The sequence below is a fragment of the Alnus glutinosa genome, chromosome 4 (genome assembly GCF_958979055.1).
Source record: "Alnus glutinosa chromosome 4, dhAlnGlut1.1, whole genome shotgun sequence".
Taxonomy (NCBI): Eukaryota; Viridiplantae; Streptophyta; class Magnoliopsida; order Fagales; family Betulaceae; genus Alnus; species Alnus glutinosa.
The window spans coordinates 32,563,258-32,585,075 of NC_084889.1; the positions used below are offsets into that span (position 1 = coordinate 32,563,258).

Below are 21,818 nucleotides of genomic sequence, written 5' to 3' on the forward strand. Positions count from 1 at the left end.
CACCGTTTGATCAATACATGGACCATTCTTGTGCAACATTGCTCCGTTTGATCATTACATGGACCGTTTAATCATTCTTAATAAAACCTTAAAGGCAATTATAGACACACACACACATGTTAAAGTAACACTCCTTTACGTATTTTATGATAACATTATTCTTACGAGTTGTTGTTACTGTGCACAACGATGATGAATAATAAAGAATCAAAAAAAGAAAAAAACAAGACAAGATTTACGTGGTTCAGCAATTTGCCTACGTCTACAGGAGTGTGGCTATATTCTATAATATGATTTAGGGTTACAACATAACATATTTATAGTAAAACTCTAATATACGGACAGATATGAAAAACTGCAAAATACCCTGTACCGTACTGCACCCCCACAACCTAATAGTCCAGGCCACTTTACTGGTACTCTCGTATTACTCTCTACACTTAAGAGAATATGAATCACTTGTTTCAACACGAGCTCACATCAATGATTAGTAAAATATTAGCAACATGATTGAGCGAGGTGTTACATTTTCACGTATCCTTATAAAAATTGTCCTCAAAGTTTCAGCATTAACTGATTTCGAGGATTTAAAGCCTTGAAATTTTGCAAGCATACTTTTAACACGATGGAATTCGTTTTTCCCTTAAGAGTAAGAGGTTTACAAATTTATAGTTAAACAATAAGGTGACAAATTTTGTAATAGAACGCGTTTCAACGAACATATGAATCAAAATAATTTGTCTCTAAATGCAAGTATATGAAATCAAAAAAATCTAAGGCAAATATTTCAAGTAATTGGTAAGCATAATAATGCATCAAAGCACATAAAATATCCTCCAAAAGTTACCATTATCATCGTGAAAATTGTTTCAACTACATCCAAAGCATAAAATAAAATAAGAAAATAATTGTTTATCCCACCACAAAAGTTTCTTGGCAAATTAAACAGCCTAGGACCACAAAAAAGAAATAACAAAATAAAACATAGATAATAAGGTTTAGAGCCAATTAATGGTACTAGCGGGCACCACTAAGGGTGCATTTTTAAAAAGTGTAGACAAAAAGTGTAATTTAAAACAAAATTACAGAAAATGAATTGTTTGGGAATTGCATTTTAAAAAAATTACAATTTAAAAATGCAGAAAACTATTTTTTCAAATCACATGCAATGTGGTACTTTTTTTAAAACGTAGAATTTTAAAAAGTTTAACCTGTAATTTTAAAGGCTAAATTACAATTTTGCCAAATACTTAACTTCGTTTTTAAAAAACAAATTTTCAAATTTCACATTTAAAAATCATTATTTTTAAATCACATTTTTCAAATTACAATCCCAAACGAAGGCCAAAGCCACCATGAGGATATCCTCGACCTCAGCCGCAATGTGTTCATACGAGGCATCACTGTGCCCCTCTGCTACCAGCACTGCCATCTGCAAGTAAAAAATCCTGGTCTCCATGCCCCCCTCTCGTGCCAGCACTACTAAAATATGAACTAAACAATAGGAGTGAGCAAATCCCCGCAATCCCTGCCCCGCCCCTCCCCGCAAAGACTAAAACCCGCACCCATGGTGCGGGCCACGGGGCCTTATTTGGGCCCCCCGCACGGTGCGGGGTGGGTTGCGGGGGGAGCCCTTAAAATTTCGCAGGTCCCCGCCCCACCCCACAGAATTTGAAAAAAAAAAAAAAAAAATGAAAAAAAAGACACATTTTGGTTGAGAAACTTCACTTTCTTAATTCTTTTTTTACTCTCCTTTCCTTCAGTCCTTCAGTTCTAACCTAACCGGCTAGTTTTGTTTGCTCATTTGATTGGAAACATGCAGGTACTCTTACACCGTTATTTACTGCATTTAACTTCATCACATGGCTATATTTCTAATCAAAATTAATTGTTCCATGATGCAATTAATTTATGTTGTTCTAGCAGTTGAACGTGGAAATGATTGACTAGATCCTTAAGAACAAGATTTTTATTTTTCCAATGCCTCTATTTTCATTCTGATCGACTCTTTGAAGCTTCAGAACCTTTGCCTTCTTATGTCTTCTGCTTATATTAGCCGAAGAGTATGAAAATTGCTTGTTTGATTTCTTTAACAGTATATAGGAAGAAAGATATCTTTATAATCATTAGGCTTTATAGGCTCTGTTTATGGTCATTGACAAGTACACATCTGCATGAGCCTACAAGGCAACAATTTTACCTAAAAAAAATATGTATTATTCTTTTTTCAAAAATTAAAAAAAAAAAAAAAAAAAAATCTGTGTTAACCCGCGGGGATCCCCGCCCCGCACGGTTTCAATAAGTTTTTCATGGGTTGCGGGTTCCCTTTGGGGAACTCGCACCCCTGCGGGGCGGGGTCAAAAAAACCCCATCCCTGCCCATGCTCAGCCCTACTAAACAATTCAATTTGAGAATTTAATCATAATAGGTAATTGAACAATCAAAAAACAAGAGGATTTTCCAACTACGAATTAATAGAGAGAATTTATTACAATCGTAATTAAACTACGTAATTATACGTACACATGGCTCATACCCACATCCTACTCTCACCCTAACATGTAATTAAGAGGCATTTATTAGAGACAATCTCATCGGGTGATTCACACAAATAATATATAGGTAAAATACCTTAAAACATGAAAAAAAAAAAAAAAAAACACAAAAAAAACACAAAAAGAAAACACAAAAACAGAAACAAAAAACATTAGTCACTAGTATAGAACTTTTCTGTCTTGTGGGCTAGGAGAAGCCAGACATGAGTGATCAACCCTCCACCTCGCCTCAGTTGCTCTGCATGGTAATCCACCGGGCAATTACTTGCCGCATAACACAACATCTCCACCCAAACACTACTTATGATGTGCCATCTGTTTTCCATACCCATCAGACTCCTAGCAAGTCTTTGCGCGTCTCGAAGCACATCCCAATTAGATGTGACGATGCTTTCCTTATTTCTATCGAAGTTCGATTCCTCTGGAAGTTCGTCAGTTCTCAAAAGTCTACAAGCTTTGTGTTCATCTCTTATTATTGATGGTCCAGTTCTTAAGAACATCATCAGTTTAGTGTAGGCATGATGGAATATGACATCCGCTGTGGGGGTGCATAACATGTGAGGTCGCAAGGCAAGAAGATACATCATATAGTTCGACAACAGTTTGCTCATTTCTACATGGGAGTTTGCAGTAGCATATAAAACAATATCTGAATCATAACATATGTCTGTTGCAATGTGCCATATGGTAATGCTCTTGTCAAAGTTCCTTTTAACACTCCATTTGAACTGGTTGAGGCATCCATACCTTTCAAGTGCCCATTGACCTCTTTGGCTGATGGGCTTTGGGTCTCTCACTTGATCCACCTCTTTCAACTCTTGCACTATCAGTTCTTTCAATACTTTGGGAAACCCCACTCGCTTCCTATTCGTAATCTTTCTGAAATCCATGTCCATGCCACGAAACTTGATGATTCTACTGAACTTTAAATGCTTGTCGTGAAGACAAAAGCTTAACAAATTAAATTGTCCCAATGAATTGGACCACCTCTTCCACTTACATGACTTTGGGCCAAGAACTCGCAAACACTGCATCATAAATGGCATATTATGGTGCCTAATCATCTGGATTATTGCCCAATCTGAGAAAGGTAGCAGTATGATCTGATAAATCTCTAGAATGATAGTTATGATTAGCACGAAAAAGGTATAGCCAGCATCCCAATGCTGTAAAATGTCTTTGCCTTTAAATATGATTGTGAATCCACATAAAATAGATGCTAAACTGAAGAAACTGATGATACGCAGAAAGCAGCCTGTCCGTGTATATATAATAGGTGCCTTTGTATAGAGTACATCATACATGAAGCCAAGTTCAGCATCTATGATTTTGAACATGTCCTCTGGCGAATATTCATCAATTGACATCCACGTAAGAGATTCATGAAAAGGCTTATAGAACCAGTTCTCAAGGTGAGGCTTGAAGCAATCAAAGCGATAATAAGCCTTTAAGATCAATTCCAGACCGGGAACATCCCTTGGTAGCTTTCGGAATAAAGCAGGAACATTTACTTCTTTTTCAATTTCCTCTGTGGTTAAACCAGAGTTCCTCAATGCTGACTTGAGAGCCCATGCTAACTCTCCGTACTTGATTATTCCGGCAAAAAACATTGGCAAGTATAGAAAAGAAATCGAAGTACCAGTCCAGCACCTAACGAGGATAATGACTACAATTCCCACTTGGAAGATCAGGTTAAGTAGCTGCCTCAATCCCAATTTATTATCTTCTATCGAGTAGGCAGTAATGGTATCCGGATTTCCAAGTTGGACTAAAAGTAAAGGTGCCAACAGTGCCTCTAGTTCCCTTGGGACGTTGTGTTGCTTAGTGTCACTTATTTCGATAGCACTGAGCTTGCCTATGATAACCTTTGCGACAGAACCAGTCAGCAAGTAGGCAGACCAAACTGTGAATCTTATCCAAAATCCTGGTATGTATCTTCTACGGTTGCCACACAGAGTGAGGACAGTTTGCAAGGTAAAGCTCACCAAAACTAGTATGTGGATTCCCCATTCATTCCATAGCCCCTTCAGTAGTCCTGGCACTGGGTACTCTATGTGCACCATTTCTCCTTTTGTAACTGCAACTGAAAGATTAGCAGACTTTCTTAGTGTAATATATGATCATTTCATCACAGTTTCGTAGAATACAGATTATTAAATGATTAAATCAACAATTTCTTATCATCTCAAGCTTTTGGAATAAAGTGGTAATATAACATGGTATATGTTAGGTTTTGTGTTGGCAAAATTATGTGTCAAAACAAATTGGTGTGAGTCTAAGTTTTATTAGGCTAAGTTGGCACTTGATCTGGAATACAAGATCTTGATGGTCTGAATAGCTCAGTTGGAGTACTCTCGGTTGTTGGGCGTCCGCATGAGACATTTGTACGAAGAACAGGTGCTCACAGGCCTAATCACTCGATTGGGATGGCGATCCCAAGGGGTCCGAACGGCCTATTTCAAAGCATACATTGTTCTGGATTCACTTGGTTGGAAGGTCGATTGGAGCTCGCTTGAACAAAAATGGACAAATTGAAGAGTCTAGAAAAGGTGTGAGTAGACTCACGGTCGGTTGGCGGTCAAACAACATAAGTATAAAGAAGCCACAGAGCGGCTCGGTTGCACCCACAGTCGGACATCGTCTGAACGGATCATGGAATGAGGAAATAATGAAGGCTGGCTAAACATCTCGGTCGCTGTCATGGTTGGATGACTTCCAAATGGGAAGAATATCATATATTGGTAGAAGCATCGAATCAGACCAGCGGTCGGACCACGTTCGAACGTTGACAACTAACTAGTAATTCGTGCAACCCTAGTCGTGTCTGGACGAGAAACTTACCCGTTCGAACACCTCTTAAAAAAATAATAATAATAAATAATAATGTTTTAGAATTTTAATTGCATCAAAGGATTGTTTTATTCCCCGGGTCTATTTAAGCATCATAATACACGATTTTTTTATAAACTGTGAGGCCATTGTTTTGTGCAGTAAGAGAGACATTGTGCATGTTGATGCATTCTACGGAAAATTTTAAAAGATGGTTGAAATTTAAAAAAAATTGAAAGATAGATATTCTAAATTAATACTTTCTAAAGTTTGGGTACCGTTTTGCAAAAGTGATGAAAGATCAGGAGTTATAAGTGAAGTTCGCCCAATATTTAATTAAGAAAAAGTACACAAAAACTAAAAATATCAAGAATATATACCTTAGAGCGTTGGTGATATCTTCCTTTTACCTAAAAAATGCTAATAGAGCTTTTATTTAAAAATAACATTCTACTATTGTATTAAGAATTCAACAGTCAACTTAAATATGTAAAGCGTCTAAAATGTGCAGAGAAAAGCATAATTCAAATAAAAATACTATCTTAGAGTATTCCCAGTAGCTATCCAACCATTTTCCTTAAATATATGGAACAAAACTACTTTTTATTTCCCTAAACAAATACACTCTATAATAATTTCCCTTTATATTTCCTTATAATATTAAAATCTTGTTTTTAATTTTTTCTTTTGTTTTTTTATTCATTTCTTTTCTTCTCTGTCTCACGCAAGATGTAGAAAGCCTCCATCCCTTCTGTTTCTTCCTTTTGAACATCACAGAGAGAGGCACGATCGATAGAGAGAGAGGGAGACATTAAGATAGAGAGAGAGAGAGAGAGACGATCGACAAAGAGAGCTCGGGAAAGTTTGAGGGAGAGAGAGAGAGATGCAGAGAACTGACAAAGAGAGGGAGATGACGCCGATGGGTTGACCGACACTGTGGGTGTTGGTGAAAGAGATCCTAGGCCAAAAGCCATTTCTAAATAGTTTAGTGAGCCCCATAATTACAGAGCTTGAACACGTTTCTGAGATTAGAGAGATTGCCTTGGGTCTAAGCCACCTCCGACAGCTTCTAAGCCCTGGGTCTCCTTCGATGAGGTAATCTCTATATTTACTAGGTTATTTTATGGGTATTCGGCTGTTGTGGAAATTAGTTGGCCAAATGGCTGAAGTTTGAAAGTTGAGGCTAGTAACGAAAGTTGCAAATTTATTTGGTGATTTTGGATTAATTGATGGTCAGCTGGTAGCCTGGTAGAAAGAAATCGGAGGTGTTGTTGATGGGTTTGTGTTTCTTCGGTGGTTGCAAATGATGGAATGTTGCAGCCGTGCAGGGAGGTGAGAATGGTGAAGGGAAGAGGGAGATGGGAGTTCTGAGAGAGAAAGAAGAAAGGGATTGGGACTTGGGAGACATGGGAGGATAGAGGAGAGAGGTTGTGGGTTTTTTTAGGATTATAAGAATCTATGGAAATGTTACAATACTACATAATGCATTGGGTAACACTGTAGCATTCCTAATGTATAGGGAAGGGAATATATAAGGAAGCTGTTGTAGGTGAGTTTTTGTATTTTTCATATTTTTTTTTTTGTATTTTTTGAGATTTTTCCTAAATTTAGGGAACAAAACCCCTTATAAGGTGTATCCACGTGTAAGAATTAATTCTTTTCTTTTTTTAAATAATCAAGTATCTCAAAATTTTAAATTAATAAAAAATAAAAAGATTTAATCACTTAATTAACATTGTAACAGTTATTATATGAACAAAAATAAGAACAAATCGGAACAGATAGACAAGAAGAAGAAGGGAGGGGGAAGACATGCATAATTATATTGCCGGTTTCAGTCAAATTAATAGTACTGAAAAAAATTAAAAATTAAAAATTATTCCCTATCCCCACTAAACTATAATTGTAAATTTCCAGCTTCAATTTCTTTCTTACACATTTTTCTTTGGTTTTCCCAGGAAAAATATCGTCCATGGCCGGACCGATTCAAACAATTAATGACCACCGAAGTAGCAAAAAGATATTTACATTAAGTAGTCGATCGACCCTGATCTCCATAAACTCTCTTTCTAAAAAATCACATTCTATCACCTACGTATTTGGGCAGAACTAGAATTTTAAAAGTAAAAATAGATTTTAAGAATAAAAATTAATTTTTAAAGGTCTGTCTCATAAAAATAAAAAAAAGATTTTTTATTTTTTATTTTTATTTTTATTTTTTATTTTTAGTAATATTGATCACTAGCTAGTGATAATGACAAAGCAGTTAATTAAGTGAAAAATTATAGCAATAATAGTAACAGAAATAAGAAATAGATGTCAAAGTATATATATTTTGCATTAATCCAAAACAAAACATGCACAAACCTTAATTAGCCGGTGCGTTACGTTCCTGAATCCAGCAAGACAGAATGTGTTGTAGTTTAGTGCTTACATACTTACATTGCAGCAACCAGGAAACTGATGTATATATATATATGCAAGAGCTGAGGTTAACTTTGATCAAAAGGATTCCTGGCCTTCATCGAATGGTGCACCCTTTGCTTCATTTGCAAGATGATTGATTGAAAGTTTCTTCTTTACCTGCCATGGTAGATGCCTGTACATAGAAAATGTGAATTAAATAACCAAAAGGAAGAAAGTTAATCATCTTCTTTGATGTGCTTTATATATAGCAGATATATATATACCTTAATGATCCTTTGCTTATCTGTTTAATTATTTTTCAGTTTTATATTCAATTGGGATGCTTAACTTGGAACAGTGTTTTTTATTTTTGCTTTATTCCTTGGGAAAATTATTCAATAGTGAAGTACCCTACCACGAATTTAAGGATCTAGCTATGGAAACACAAGAACTTTATGCTTTTTAGTCCTATGTTTTTGATCTGTACAGGAGTATCGTGGAATGGAATCCCACCCTCTTTTGTAATAAAAAGAAATATGTGAAAAAAAAGAAAAAAAAAAAAGAAAAGAAAGAGCGGATGCGTAGAGAGAGATCAGGACTTAATTAGATGATTAATTAAGTCCTATGATCCTTGGTGTCCATTATTCAAAATACCAATGTACGTACGTCTTGACTAAATAAGATCTCATTAGTAAAACATTTTCTTTCTTTCTAATTGAAGGATGGGAAAAGGGCCACTGAGAAAGATCTTTCACACTCCTGATTTGGACAAGCCTTCACTTCAATGACCAAAACAAGCTATTCTACCATAACGTACTTATAGTACATTATAGGCTTATCAGATAAAATGTTTAATTTTATAATTCACAGTTAACTGATCAATTTAACTAGTCATAAGAAAATTGTGAATTAGATTTTTAGAGCACTACGAGTAGCTTCTCTTAAACTTTTCTTCAATTTAAAGAACTAAATCACTTATTGCATTCCTATTTAAATGCACTCCATAATAGCTTCCTTTATTTTTTTTCCATGTATATATATATACCATTTAAATATTCTTTAAATTAAATGCTACGGAAAAAAGATAGAAAAGAGAAATAATTTAAATGTTGTTTTAAATAAACGCTAGAGAAATGAGAGAGGAAAGAAAAAGTTTTTTATATTAAAATAATGTTAAAAAAACTACTTTTGCTTCCCTATATTTAAGGGTACAACTTTTGGTTCCTCTTGGTGTTTCCTTAGTTTATTGAACAACAATTAAATCTAATATCAAGGTTCTTTTTTTATAAAAAGAATGAGATTTAAAGAAGTTGTTGTTAGTACTCTTTTTTTTTTCTTTTTTTTTTTTTCTTTTTTTAACAAAAGATTTAAGTATTTTATTGATCAAAGATCATGAGCATAAAGCTCTTATATCACGAAGCATAAAACTCTACAAAATCGTAGCCACATGCTATGAGGTTACATAGTCATAGCTAGATACAAACAAAATTCTTACAATAAGTGTTATCTATGACTTTCATTATCCGCTAACCCATGTACAAAAATAGTTAAAGAACATATCAGTTCCGACTAGATTAGATCTAAGACAAGGGTAGTCAAACATCCTAAAAATTTATTTCAACTGGCCTTAAGGAGATAATCCCTCACACCGAAATATCTAGGCCATGAAAGATAACCCCTCACACCTGACTAACCTTCATCTCATAGATTGCCCATGAGAGCAGATCTACAGAGAAGAAAACTCTTATTCATAGCAAAAACATAACCAGGAAACAGTAACAGCGGCCAGGAAGGAGATCATGAACGACACAACACGGAGGTGGATTGACGGATACATAGCGGAGATGCCAAAATTGGAAGACTTCAATTAACTCATGAATTATAATTTCTCAAATAAAATATTATGATAATCTAAATAAATTGATTTTGTCTAAATAATGTCAAGTTTTAGGTTGTTTGTAGCTAGAGCACTAATGCTAACACAGGAATATAACAAAACTAAAAAATGGAAGTTTAGAAACATCCAAACGAAAGTAAATATTACATTAACCCTTACGTTCTCAAGCCTCTATTGCGTCTCCATGGTCTTCCACAACTGTCGAGTGTCGATTTAGCTATACGTGGCCCTACTACTTGGTTTTTCTGGTCAAGCTTTTTCTTATGCTCCATTTGTTTCGACGTAAATTGTCTTTCGTCGAAAAATATTTTCAACAAAATTATTTTTCAAAAAAAAAAAATGATTTTTCTGAAAATATTTTTTGGTGTTTGGCTCATATGAAAAAATTAATAACGGCGTAAAACAGAATCCGACAGCCACTGCAGGAATCCGGCGACGTCCGGCCTCTGTCGCCAGATTCCGACCAATTTCATAAGAATCCTGCAGAAATTTCAAGATTCCAGCCAAACTAGCAAGAATCCGGCGATACTGATAAGGTTCCGGCTAGTTTGGCAGGAATCTGGTCCGCCAGAATCCGATGACCATTGTCGAAATCTGGTCAGGGCCACCAGATTCCAGCAATCAAATACCAAAATTCAAAGATCTATGGCAGTAGAGTTGGGCTACAAACAAACTCCAATGCCCGGTAGTGGTGGATTCTCACAAACGTACGTGCAAGAATGAAGAGTTTAAGTTTAGAAAACGATTTACGGTTTTCATTCGACCACCATGTACACTAACCTGACACTGACTTGTACGGATTGGTTTCTAATAGCAAAGCAGAGGCAGGCCAAGAGTTCATTCTTGTTTCGGCGTGAACAACGTTTTCCTCTTGTCTTTGATAGAATTCCAACCTGCCTTCGCCAATTTTATTTTTTAAAAAATAATATTTAATAAAACGACATTGTTTTATGGTTTTGGTGATATTTTTAATTTTTTAAAAGTAAAACTATGTCGTTTTCAGCCCTAAAAATTTACTCCTCCCGTTGCAAACCCTAAATCAATTTGATCTCATATGCTATTTAATTTTTCAAGAGTCTTTGTTTGTGCCTGTGTCCTCTCTATTTTCTTTTTACATTCTTTTGAGATGAATACTCTTTCTTTCTCGGCCGGAGTTCCATTTTCGTATCTTTTTCACCCCTTGAAGGGAGGTGTCTTAGTCTAGTTAGGACAAAAACTAATTAATGCTCCGTTTGTTTCGACGTAAAATGGTTTCCGTCGTAAAATGGTTTCAGGGAAGTCATTTTTCAGGAAACCATTTTCCGTCGAAAGCATTTTTCGGTGTTTGACGCGTACGGAAAATTGCAAATATTTTTTTTATATTTTTATTCAATCATATTAACTTATAAAAATCAATTTTTATTCACAACATAAAAATATTAATGTAAAATAATATAAAAATCATCGATGACGAGATTCGGTCACTAACCGACAAGATTCTGACCATTTTTACCTGATTCCGACTAATAAAGCCAGAATTCGAGATAAAGACTAGAATCCGGACAGTTTCGTCAGAATCTGGGATAGCCGGATTCCGGCGAAAGTGGCCGGATTCCGACAGTTTCGCCGGAATCCGGCACAAAAGGCCGGATCTGGCCAGATCCGCCCGGCCGTTCTGGCCAGGGCCGGCCGGGATCCGGCCTCTCTGGCCAGATCCAGCCAGCCGGCCGGAATCTGGCTCTCTGGCCAGATGGCCGGATTCCGGTCAGATTGGTCGCCGGAATCTAGCTGACTGGATTCCGGCGAAGGTGGCCGGATTCCGTCGCTAGATTCCCGCGACATTAACCGGATGTTGTCGGATTCCGATACCGGCAATATTTCGATGGTGGTCGGAATCCGTAAATCATTTTCCGAAATTTACTAAGCATTTTTGGTCAAACAGAAATCATTTTCTAGTTGACTATTATTTTCGCCCCTACCAGACACCGGAAAATGCCGAAATCATTTTCCAGAAAATCATTTTACGCTGAAACAGAAGGAGCATAAGAGTTTTCATCTCATATGAAGACAAGGCATCATCATCTGTGACGAATATAAAATATCTTCCTCTTAGAAGAAGACGAGACATCTTCATTTGTGATAAGGACTAAGGTCTCGTTTGGTTTGCAGAATAGATTCTTAGAAATGAATGACTAAGGAATGACTATTCCATAGCCTATGTTTGGTAGGGGTTTATTTCTTAGAATAATTATTCTCATTGAAATAACTATTCGCTTACGAAGAGGAATATATTACATTTCTAGAAAAATCAACTCATTATTTTTTATTTCCTCTCATTTTTTAATTTTATTTTTTTTAAAAAAAAAACCTAACCTACACGTTACATATGTAGCTGGCCAACCACCCCAAGGAAGGAGCTGGGGGTGGTCGCACTACCTCTAGAACGGCTCGTGGTGGACCTCCAAGGCGTTTCGGGGGTGGTGCGACCACCCAGGAGCATTTCGCAGTGGCCTGTGCCACCCCCTATGATATTAGGGTGGTCGGCCACCCAATTTTCAATTTTTTTTTTCTATATTATTAGAGTTTTTTTTTTAAAAAAAAAAAAAAGAAATAATGTGAGAGTTTTCAGTAATTTTGATTTGATTCAAATTAAAAAATATATGTGTTGTCATCAAACTAAGGAGTAGAAATAGTTATTTCATTCAATTCTCTTTCATTCTCACTAATAACTATTTCATTTCCCATTAGAATACTCATTCCACAAACCAAACGAGGCCTAAGAATCTTCTGTAGATCTCTTCCTATGCTTTCGCCTAATTTCACCTCGAAGAGGCTGAACCTAAATTTGGAAAAGAGCGGGAGGTCAATCATTCCAACGACTTTTCGACAATTGGGGAGGCGAAATGTGAAAACTCTATTTATGACTCTGCCAACTCTGACGCACACCGTATTTTTTCCATAGACCAATCTAGACCAATATTTATATATGAATCCCCCCCCCCCCCCCCCCCTTCCCTTCAACTCTCCCAATAAATTAGAGTAATGTTATTTGCACACTTTAATTTGTATGCACACTCTGTACACAAAGTGTGTTGGTTTTCATTTTAAAAAAATATATATATATGCGAAGACATTGTGTACAAAGTGTGCAAATAGTATTACTCAATAAATTAAACCATTAAAGGATTTTTTGTACTTTTCCATTGTATCGGTTTGAGCCGGTCGGAAAAGTAAGGAAGCGATATATTTTGATACACGTGACATGCATATTTATGTGTAAATATTTTTCTATTCAATGCTAAAAATAAAAATAAAATAACTAAATAAAGAAAAGAAAGAGGACAGAGTAGAGGGCCTAGAGACTATTAGAGAAACAAAGAAAACTTGAGCTTATTCTTGATTGATAGAAAACTAAAGCCGCTCTTTACACTTATTTCTAATACTTATTTTATATTGATTGACGTTACATATTTTAAATGGCTTTTATTTTTTATTTTTGAAGTGACTGATATGAAAAGCCATTTAAAATACATTATCTACGTTAATCAATATAAAATAAATATGATAAATTAGTGTAAAGAAATAGCATTACTCTTGATAAAAAGAATGATGATAAGCAAATTGCTTATTCCTCTTTACATCTACAAGGAATGAACCAAATGATGTAGTTAGCTAGGCTACTTCCCCTAGTAATGAGAAGTGGAAATTCGTTTTTCTTGTTTTCTCTCTTCTTCTTTTTTAAACCTCTAATTGATGCGGTACTTCTCCTCTAAGCATCAAAATCACAGTGAAAGATTGGGGGCACAAAGGAGTTGAGCTCACCGAAGATATTATGATCATCTCCTTCACCATAAATACTAGAATCCTCACACTCAAAGTATGTTTGTATGTCATCAGGGAACGTGCACTGTGGTAGCTCAGACTCCGAAGGCATTGATGGATGATCATCACAGTCAGCGACGGATGTCATTTCCATCATTTCTCTAAACTTGGACGACTGAAGAAGAAGCCCTAGGGCTGACGTGGCATTCTCCTGCTGCGGCTGATCAGTCACTGAGGTTTCTCCTGAGCTGTAGTACGTTTGTTGGTTTTGGAAGAAACTTAATCCAAGTTCTTGATCGTTAGGGTTTGGAGTTAAATTATTATCTGCAATAATAGGATTATGGTGGCCGGGAATATCATCATTAATATTGGTGTTATGATTATTGGGTTTTAGCCATTTGATGTAACGACTGAGATCAAAGTTGGTGACTGCATTGAGTCCACGGTACTCTATGGCCGCCATATCATAGGCAGTGGCGGCTTCTTCTTGGGTAGCTGCAAAAGTCAATAAGATGATTAATTAAGAAGCATATTTTCATGAAAATATATGATGACAAAAAGATTTAATGCAACCCATTTTATGTTTCAATCTTGAGAAAATAATGCTTAAAAATCAGTGGACTTCCCAACAATATATAGGACCATGTTCCTTGGTGAAATCCTGTAATATTAATTAAAAGTTAGATAAACAGATGTTTTGACACACGAATTGAGATCAAGTGTTTCATTAACCAGCATACCACAATCCAATTTAGAGGAAAATTTTATTCTTCAATCAGTAGTTCACTTGTGATCTTTTGCCTCAATTCTACAACTCTTTTTTCTTTTTTTATTATTATCTAAGTTTCAAATTTCAGGGGCATGTCTTTATTTGACGAGGAATGAGTACTGGAAGTCATGGGTAACAAGACTTTTCATATTTTTGTGTAATTAAAGAAAAAGTTAGTAAAAAAAATTAAATGCCATTTTGCAAAGGGCCTAGAGAGTTGTCCATTTTCCAATCTAGCATTGGTGCACTCATATGTCTTTAGATTTATTTTTAAAAGTGGTAAAAAAAGATTAAATGTCGTTTTTCTAGCTATCCCCTTTTATATCATGTTTGAGAAAGTTGATTTGAGTATTAATGGAGATTAATTAGAGGAAGGAGGTATATATTACCATATGTCCCAAGATAGAGATACTTGTTTCCAAAGACTCTGCCAATTCGAGCTTCCCATCTTCCATTGTGATGATGTCTGCTCATTGACACACACAAGAAAATGGCATTTCAATTAATTTTTTTTTTTATCTGATAGACAAAATTAACTGTTGTGAGGTAAATAACACTTAATAATTTTTTACTAACATATATTGCACAAAAATAAACAAATAATTGAGTTTCAAAAGAAATTGGAATTTGGATATATAATTACCTTGCAACACCTCTATATCTCGAAACACCTCGAGAGAAACCACTGCTTTTCCTGCAAGATCAACTTTTTACATCAATTCAAATTGCAAAATTTGTAATATATTTTTTCTCAAAATTGAACCTAGCTAGGTGTAGATTCTAATTAAACCTTCTCAATGATCCAATATATTCTTCTCTTGATTGACCCTCCATTTCTTTCAGTTCTTTCTGGTATGTTAATAACTGCAATTAATTGTTAATATTGATCATTAGTTTCTTCCTCAGATAATCTTCCAGTCTATATATCAATATATAATCAAATATCAAAGAAACAAAATTACCGGAAAGTTAAGAATGGTTTCTGGACCCCAATATTTCAGTGCTGCTAGGTCATAAGCATGTGCTGCTGCTTCTTCATCATCATAGGCACCTGAAAATTCAACCCCTCAAAATAATTACAAAAAGAAATAAAACCAAAACTAAAAATTATATATATATTTCCATTTTTATCAGCGTTTTTTGTGACTGCAATTAATAATAATAATAATAATAAAAGAAAAAAAAAAGTAGTGATCAATACATACCAAGGTAGACTGCATTTGAATAAGATCCCCATAATCACCCACAAAAGGAAAAGAAAGAACGGTCAATTAATAATATAATCAGTGAATCACTATAAATTAATTAAGACACATGAGAAAATTTATATATAAATGGAGGTGATCAGAAAGAAACCTTGTCTTCCTTTCTTTTTCTGGGATTCATTCCAACAGTTCTTATCCCACAAATGAGCTTCATATCTGCCTGTCCATCGATGCCTGAAACAATCACGTACAAGACACCGGCCACTTGAGAATATATAACAAAAACAAGGAAATAAATAAAGAAAACATAAAAAGATCAATATAGATGGAATTAACGAAGAGTTAAGTGGATCAATGTAGACCTAGTGACCCCTCGATATATTGAACTACGTTGAGGAGGAGAGTCTCTTGGCACACTTCTCCTTGTTCGTTTCACCTTTTTCTCAGTGTTATTGATGTTCTTACTGTGGCTGTTTGCATTGTTTTTCTGGTTTTGCTGTGATAATTTCGCCATGAAAGTGAGATAAAAAAATGTAAAGATCGAGATATGACTAAGTCGTGCAATGAGAAGGCTTTTAAAGAAGTGGGAAAAAGAATGGAGTTAGAAGAGTATGGGCTGGAAAATTAGAGGTAGCCGGCAGAGGAGGTTGTTTGTGACCGTCTTTAACCGGCTCATATGGCCTTTTTCTCTTGTCCTTGCGTACCTTACTTTGTGCTATCATGCTATGTACTGTACGTCGTTCCAATCGTATTGAATTCTAAATTATATGTAGCCTTCTATGTACGTGCTAATAATTTTTAGGCTAAACCCTTAATTTCTTCTTAATTTCATAGCTTTATATATATATATATATATATATATATATATATATATATATATATACAAACACACAAACATACATATATTTATGTATGTATATAGTACCTTGATATAAAACTATCATATATATAACTGAGATAATATGTCAATGAAAATCCTCTTTTGGATTAACAAGAGCATGTAAAAAAAGAAATATCAAGAGTTGATAGTATAACAATCTATTAAATAGCATTTCTCTTATTTTATATATATTTATCGAGAAGTGCTACATACGCTTACTAATTTTTTTTTTTTTTTTCAAAAGTTGATTTCTAAAAGATGTGTCAATATTCATGTATGAGATATATTATTTTCAAAAATGTGTAACCATCTCATAGGATGGTGACACATCATTTGGAAACCACTTTTGGAGACAAATTAAATCTGAAAAGTAGAGCATTTTCCATATCCATCGAGAAAAAGAGAGAGAGAAGCAAGAGTTTTTACTAAGATCTCATGTGAAAAAATAAGCGGTGAAAGATTATAAAATTGTAGGAGAATTCCGATTATCTTTTTCCTGGAGACAATCTTGACGGTTAATCTCCAGCGTCAGGAGGCAAGCCAAACTCAAGAGCTAGAGATGAAAATGAAGAGGCCGGGTGAAGATGACTTTTTTTTTTGTGTGTGTGTGTATTCTTTTCTTTATTTCACTGTTGTTTTATTTTTCTTTATTTTACTCTTGTTTTCTATTATTTATTTGGTTGAAGAAAATGGTTGAATTGAGTATAGATGTAATTGCCTAAACTAGTATAGAGGACCATGCATGCGGGGTATTAATGTCAACGCTCATAATTAAAATGTTCAAGCTAACATGAAAATCTTAGGTAATACTGTGTCCTAAGAGAAATAGGGTCTAGAGTACTATGAAAACAAATGTGAAACGAACCACTATAAGTTGACAGCCGAAATAATTCACTCTTCCATTTGCTTGCAAATTTATAACTAAAACGTGCGTTAATTACCAAATATCAAATTTAATTTAGTCTTTGAAATTTTAAAATTCCGACAATTAGGCTATCAAGTTTTACTCAAATTTGAATTAAGTCATTCCATCAATCTGTTGCGTGCCACATCAAACCAATAAATCAATGTCAGGCTCATATTTGACATGTTATGTGTCAACTATGAAAAATTTAATTAATTCAAATTGCAAATAGACCCAATACCAAAGATTAAAAAAAAAAAAAAAAAAAAAAAAAAAAAAAAAAAAAAAGAGACCGGTGGCTGCAGGTCTCTAAGCTAGCGGAGGCTACCCCCCCTAGGAGAGGGACAACCCCTTACACCAGTGGGGTAGTGGCCCCTTCACCAAATAAGTGACAGTCAGTTATATTTTATTATTATTATTTATTTAGATTATATTTGTAATTTAATAGAAATATGTTACGTGAAACTTTCACGTATAGTTAGCATATGTTGTTTTGGTATTGATTTATTAGTTTGATGTGGCACACACAATTAATTAATTGGATTATGAGTTGAAGGAAGATCGAATTTATTTGGAATTGAAGTAAAACTTAAAACTTAATATTATCGAAATTCAAAATAAAAATATTAAACTAAAATCATGCCAAAACCTAATAACTAAATGGACCCTAAAATATATAGGTAGAGTTTGTAACTACTAATGATTATTAAACATTTTAAGTTTTTTTTTAAATGGTTTTAGGGTACCCTTTTTTATAGGAAAATGTTAATGCATGAATCATTCATCTTTTTTATATCTTATTGACTTATTGTAATAGCTTTATACAAACTTTTATAGTGGGGCCCGAGGGATTAAATAATAAAGTGCCAAACCAACCACTTCAACTTGTGTTATTAAGTAAGCATACCATTAATTAATAGTCCCTAATTAAGATCCATCTCTTAGGCCAAGTTTAGTTATTTGAGTCCCTAGAAACTACTGCTTATTAATGAGTTTTGGGGGTATTTTTTGTTTTTAAATATGTCCTGTAGGGAAAACAACTGAATATCTCACGTTACCCAAAAAAAAAAAAAAAAAAAAAAAAAAAAGTTGATGGTCCATATTTTATACCACTATTTTTAACTGAAAAAGACGCCGTAGACGGTTCGGTGGAGGGCCGGAGGCAAACATTTAAGAAAAGACGGTCTCACGCCGTTACAAGGGAAGGGGAAAACACTTCCACGTTCGGCAATTTTTTTTCAGTTCTATGCTTTTGCCTTCTCTGGCCATTTAGAGCTGTTGGGGCTCTAAGTTGACAAAGCGACCTATTTGAAATCAAAAGAAAATGTAAACACTTAATTTTCAAATTAAAACTTTAAAGACTAAATTGAAATCGCATAAAAATTTAGAAACTAAATTTGATTTTTCCAAATATTTAATATTAAAACCTTAATTAATTCCAGCCAAATCTAACTATTAGGTACGATCTCGAGCCCGCAATTGGTCAACTACACTAGGCTAATGCTAACTTTTTTTATTTCATATTAATTATCAAACCTAATAATAATAATAATAGCATCAAATTTTATGGAGGACAGTTATTTCCATCAATAAACGCCAAATTGGTGTCAACCCAAAAAAAATCTTTGAGGTAGGGCCCATTTAACTTGCATTTTTATCCTTAAGGCCCAAGCCTTGGACTGCTAAGTCCAGACGAAATTTAGGGCTGTGAGCCTGTGACAATTGAGCCATGCAATTTCACCAATTTCAGTCCAAGACAAAACTCCTTGAATTGGACTTGAAAAGGGAAATGAAGAGATACATGATTCTCCACCCATAAAAAGGGACAATTTTTAATAGAAAATAATGATTTTAATTATTTAATTAATATTTGAAGGCTTTCTTTTAATTGTATATTCAAACTTTCTTTAACAAGTGAAGCTCAACACGTGAAATTTTTAATTGAAATTGAAGATAAACAGTGGACTCAGGGTTTAAATTCAAGTCTTTCGTTCAGATACTGTGTTAAATAATTATTTATCCCAAAAGCTTATTAAACTAATAGAAAAGAATGAATTTAATACTTTATTAATACTGTAAGACTCCTCACGTGGGGCATAAACTCTCTCAACAAGTAAAATATTTAACTAAAATGAGAAATAAACGATGGAGTTAGGATTCGAACTTAAGGTCTTTGCTTCGATACTATGTTAAACAACCGCCTACTTTGTTCTGATAATATGTTAAATAATGCTAATAGAAAAGAACAAATTTTAGTCATTTAATTAATACTTTAAGACTCATTTTCATATGTAGGGTTGCTTAAACTCTCCCTCAACAAGGGATCGATGCCCAACACATAAAACATTTAATTGAAATAGGAGATAAAACTGTGGAGTTAGGGTTTGAACTCAATATTTTCGCCCCCTCGATATTATATTAAATAATCACTTATCACAAAAAGCTTAAATTAATAAAAAGTATGGAAAATTTCTCTTAAGGGTACTGAACTTACACCATTTTTTTACAGCAAGTACCTGAACTTCAAAAAGTCTCAATTTAGGGTCTTCCGTTAGAGATTTTTTATTAAATCCTATCAAAATTTTCAAAATACCCCTCTTTTTTTTTAGGGGAAAAAAAATTTACTAAGATTTAGGTGTTGGTTGAAATTTAACAAAATTTGCAAAAATACCCATACCTGAATCTTTAGATTTTTTTTTATAATTTTTCTTTTAAAAAATAAACACATGGTTATTTTTAAAATTTTGATAAGATTTAACGGAAAATCCTAACGAAAGACCACTAATTGAGACTTTCCAAAAAATGGATACCCTAAATTGAGACTTTTTGAAGTTCAAGTACCTTCTGTAAAAAATAGTGAAAGTTTGGTACTCTTAAGTGAAGTTATCCCTAAAAAGTAGTAAACTAAATCATTTAATAAATACTTAATAAAAAAAAAAAAAAATTTATTGATACAACAAAGATGGGGACCTCTTATCAGAATTTAATATAACTAAAATATTTTAGAATGCAAAACTTCTTGTAGAGCAATTAATAGTCACTCTACAATGTCATGGTTCTTAGAGTGAGGATCACCATAAGTAAATATCTTACATTTATTTTAATTTATTTCTTAATTATGCTGATCTTCTAATAAATTTTCTTGTGCTTTTTAAAGGGAACCCCAGCATGTTGAATAGCCCTTGACAAGAACCCCAAACGGCTCAACAACCCCCAACATATCATTTGTGGAATCGTATGGGTTGGGGCAATATAATGCCCATTTTCTTGCTTGCTTGGTGACTGTTGAGTCACCTTCAACCCAACCCAACCCACCAACTAAACCTAAACCTGTATAATTTTATTGTTTTAGGTGAACCCCCCTAAATTGGCTTTGGGAAGTTAAGATTTGTTTCCAATTCTTAAATCACTTCTTATTCTGGACAACCTAGTGGGGGATCCATACAAGATGTGTCTTAAATACACTAGCTAATTATGTTCCACAGGCTAACCAAAGTAGTAGTTAAACAAGTAGTGAATAATGTTTGAAAGGAAGAGATTCCTGATTATATCTCTTATGTAATATTTTTAGAGCAACCAGCTCTATCTTCCTGAATTTGAATGAAGTACATAATTCTTCTAAAAAAGAATACACATAATCGATCTCCTCAAACTACCGTCTCGTTGTTAATGTCTCCTCAAACTATCAATTGTGTCAATGTTCTTCTTAGGGTGCGTTTGAGATTGCAATTTTGTAGAAAAAAAAAAAAGTGCGATTTTAAACCAAATCGCAGAAAATAAACCTTTTGAAAAATGTGTTTTTAAAAAATTGCGATTTGAAAACGCAGAAAGTGCTTATTCAAATCGCAGACAATGTGGTGCTTTTTTGAAAACACAGTATTTTAAAAGGCTAACCTGCGATTTTAAAGGTCAAATTGCGATTTCGCCAAACGCTTAACTGCGTTTTTAAAAATCACTTTTTTAAATCGCACATTTTAAAATCGTTATTTTTAAATCATACTTTTTGAAATCGTAAACTCAAACGGACCCTTAAACTACTAAAACATGTCAATGACTTTCCTAATGACAAAAATATCCTTTATAAAATTATTATTTTTTTAAAAAAAAAAACTAAAAAATTATTTAAAAAATCTAAAATAACAAAAAGTTAAAAAAAAAAAAAAAAAAAATGGTTTTTCTTCTTCTTCTTCTTCTCTTTTTTAAAAAAATTGTTTTTATAATTTTCAGTTATTTTTTCATTCTTTTTTAAAATTTTCATTTTATTTTAAATTTTAAAGTTTATTTTTTAAATTTTTTGAAGTATTAATTTATTTTTTTCCAAATTTATAAGGACCTTTTTGTCTTATTGAAAAAAATCTATGGTCATTTTTGTCTTTTTGTTAGTCTTAGAGAGGACACTGACATTTTTTAGTAGTTTGAGGGGGGACATTGACACAATTGATAGTTTGGGGGAAGGGACATTGACAATTGAATGGTAGTTTGAGGAAGATATAAAATACGACTCTTTAAGTTTTTAGGGGGTAAGTTGTTTTTTAACATGGTATCATATCAAAGATATTGAGTTCAAACTTT

General features: G+C 33.9%; 2 protein-coding genes across 2 annotated transcripts; both read right to left on the reverse strand.

The window, feature by feature from the left end:
* Nucleotides 1–2,707: 2,707 nt before the first annotated feature.
* On the reverse strand, nt 2,708–4,369 carry LOC133866330 (uncharacterized; the record flags this gene model as incomplete). Its single annotated transcript, XM_062302849.1, has 1 exon — nt 2,708–4,369. A coding segment is annotated over one exon (1,662 nt), but the record flags the coding sequence as incomplete, so codon positions are not given.
* Nucleotides 4,370–13,196: 8,827 nt separating this feature from the next.
* Nucleotides 13,197–16,072, reverse strand: LOC133867185 (AP2-like ethylene-responsive transcription factor At1g16060). Its single transcript, XM_062303895.1, has 8 exons — nt 15,825–16,072; nt 15,614–15,696; nt 15,463–15,471; nt 15,220–15,308; nt 15,048–15,121; nt 14,901–14,951; nt 14,647–14,723; nt 13,197–13,983 (listed from the first exon to the last, which is right to left on the reverse strand). Exons 1-8 carry the CDS (start codon nt 15,974–15,976, stop codon nt 13,436–13,438), a joined length of 1,083 nt encoding a protein of 360 aa, XP_062159879.1. The 5' UTR covers nt 15,977–16,072; the 3' UTR covers nt 13,197–13,435.
* Between the last annotated feature and the right edge of the window lie 5,746 nt (nt 16,073–21,818).

Bases quoted from the DNA above. Each gene is read 5' to 3' on its own strand.
- LOC133867185 (XM_062303895.1), bottom strand. From the start codon at position 15,976: ATGGCGAAATTATCACAGCAAAACCAGAAAAACAATGCAAACAGCCAC. The intron at 15,697-15,824 runs GTCTACATTGAT...TGATTGTTTCAG, and splicing joins ATATATCGAGGGGTCACTAG to GCATCGATGGACAGGCAGAT. The intron at 14,952-15,047 runs GTTTAATTAGAA...TTGATCTTGCAG, and splicing joins TATATTGGATCATTGAGAAG to GAAAAGCAGTGGTTTCTCTC.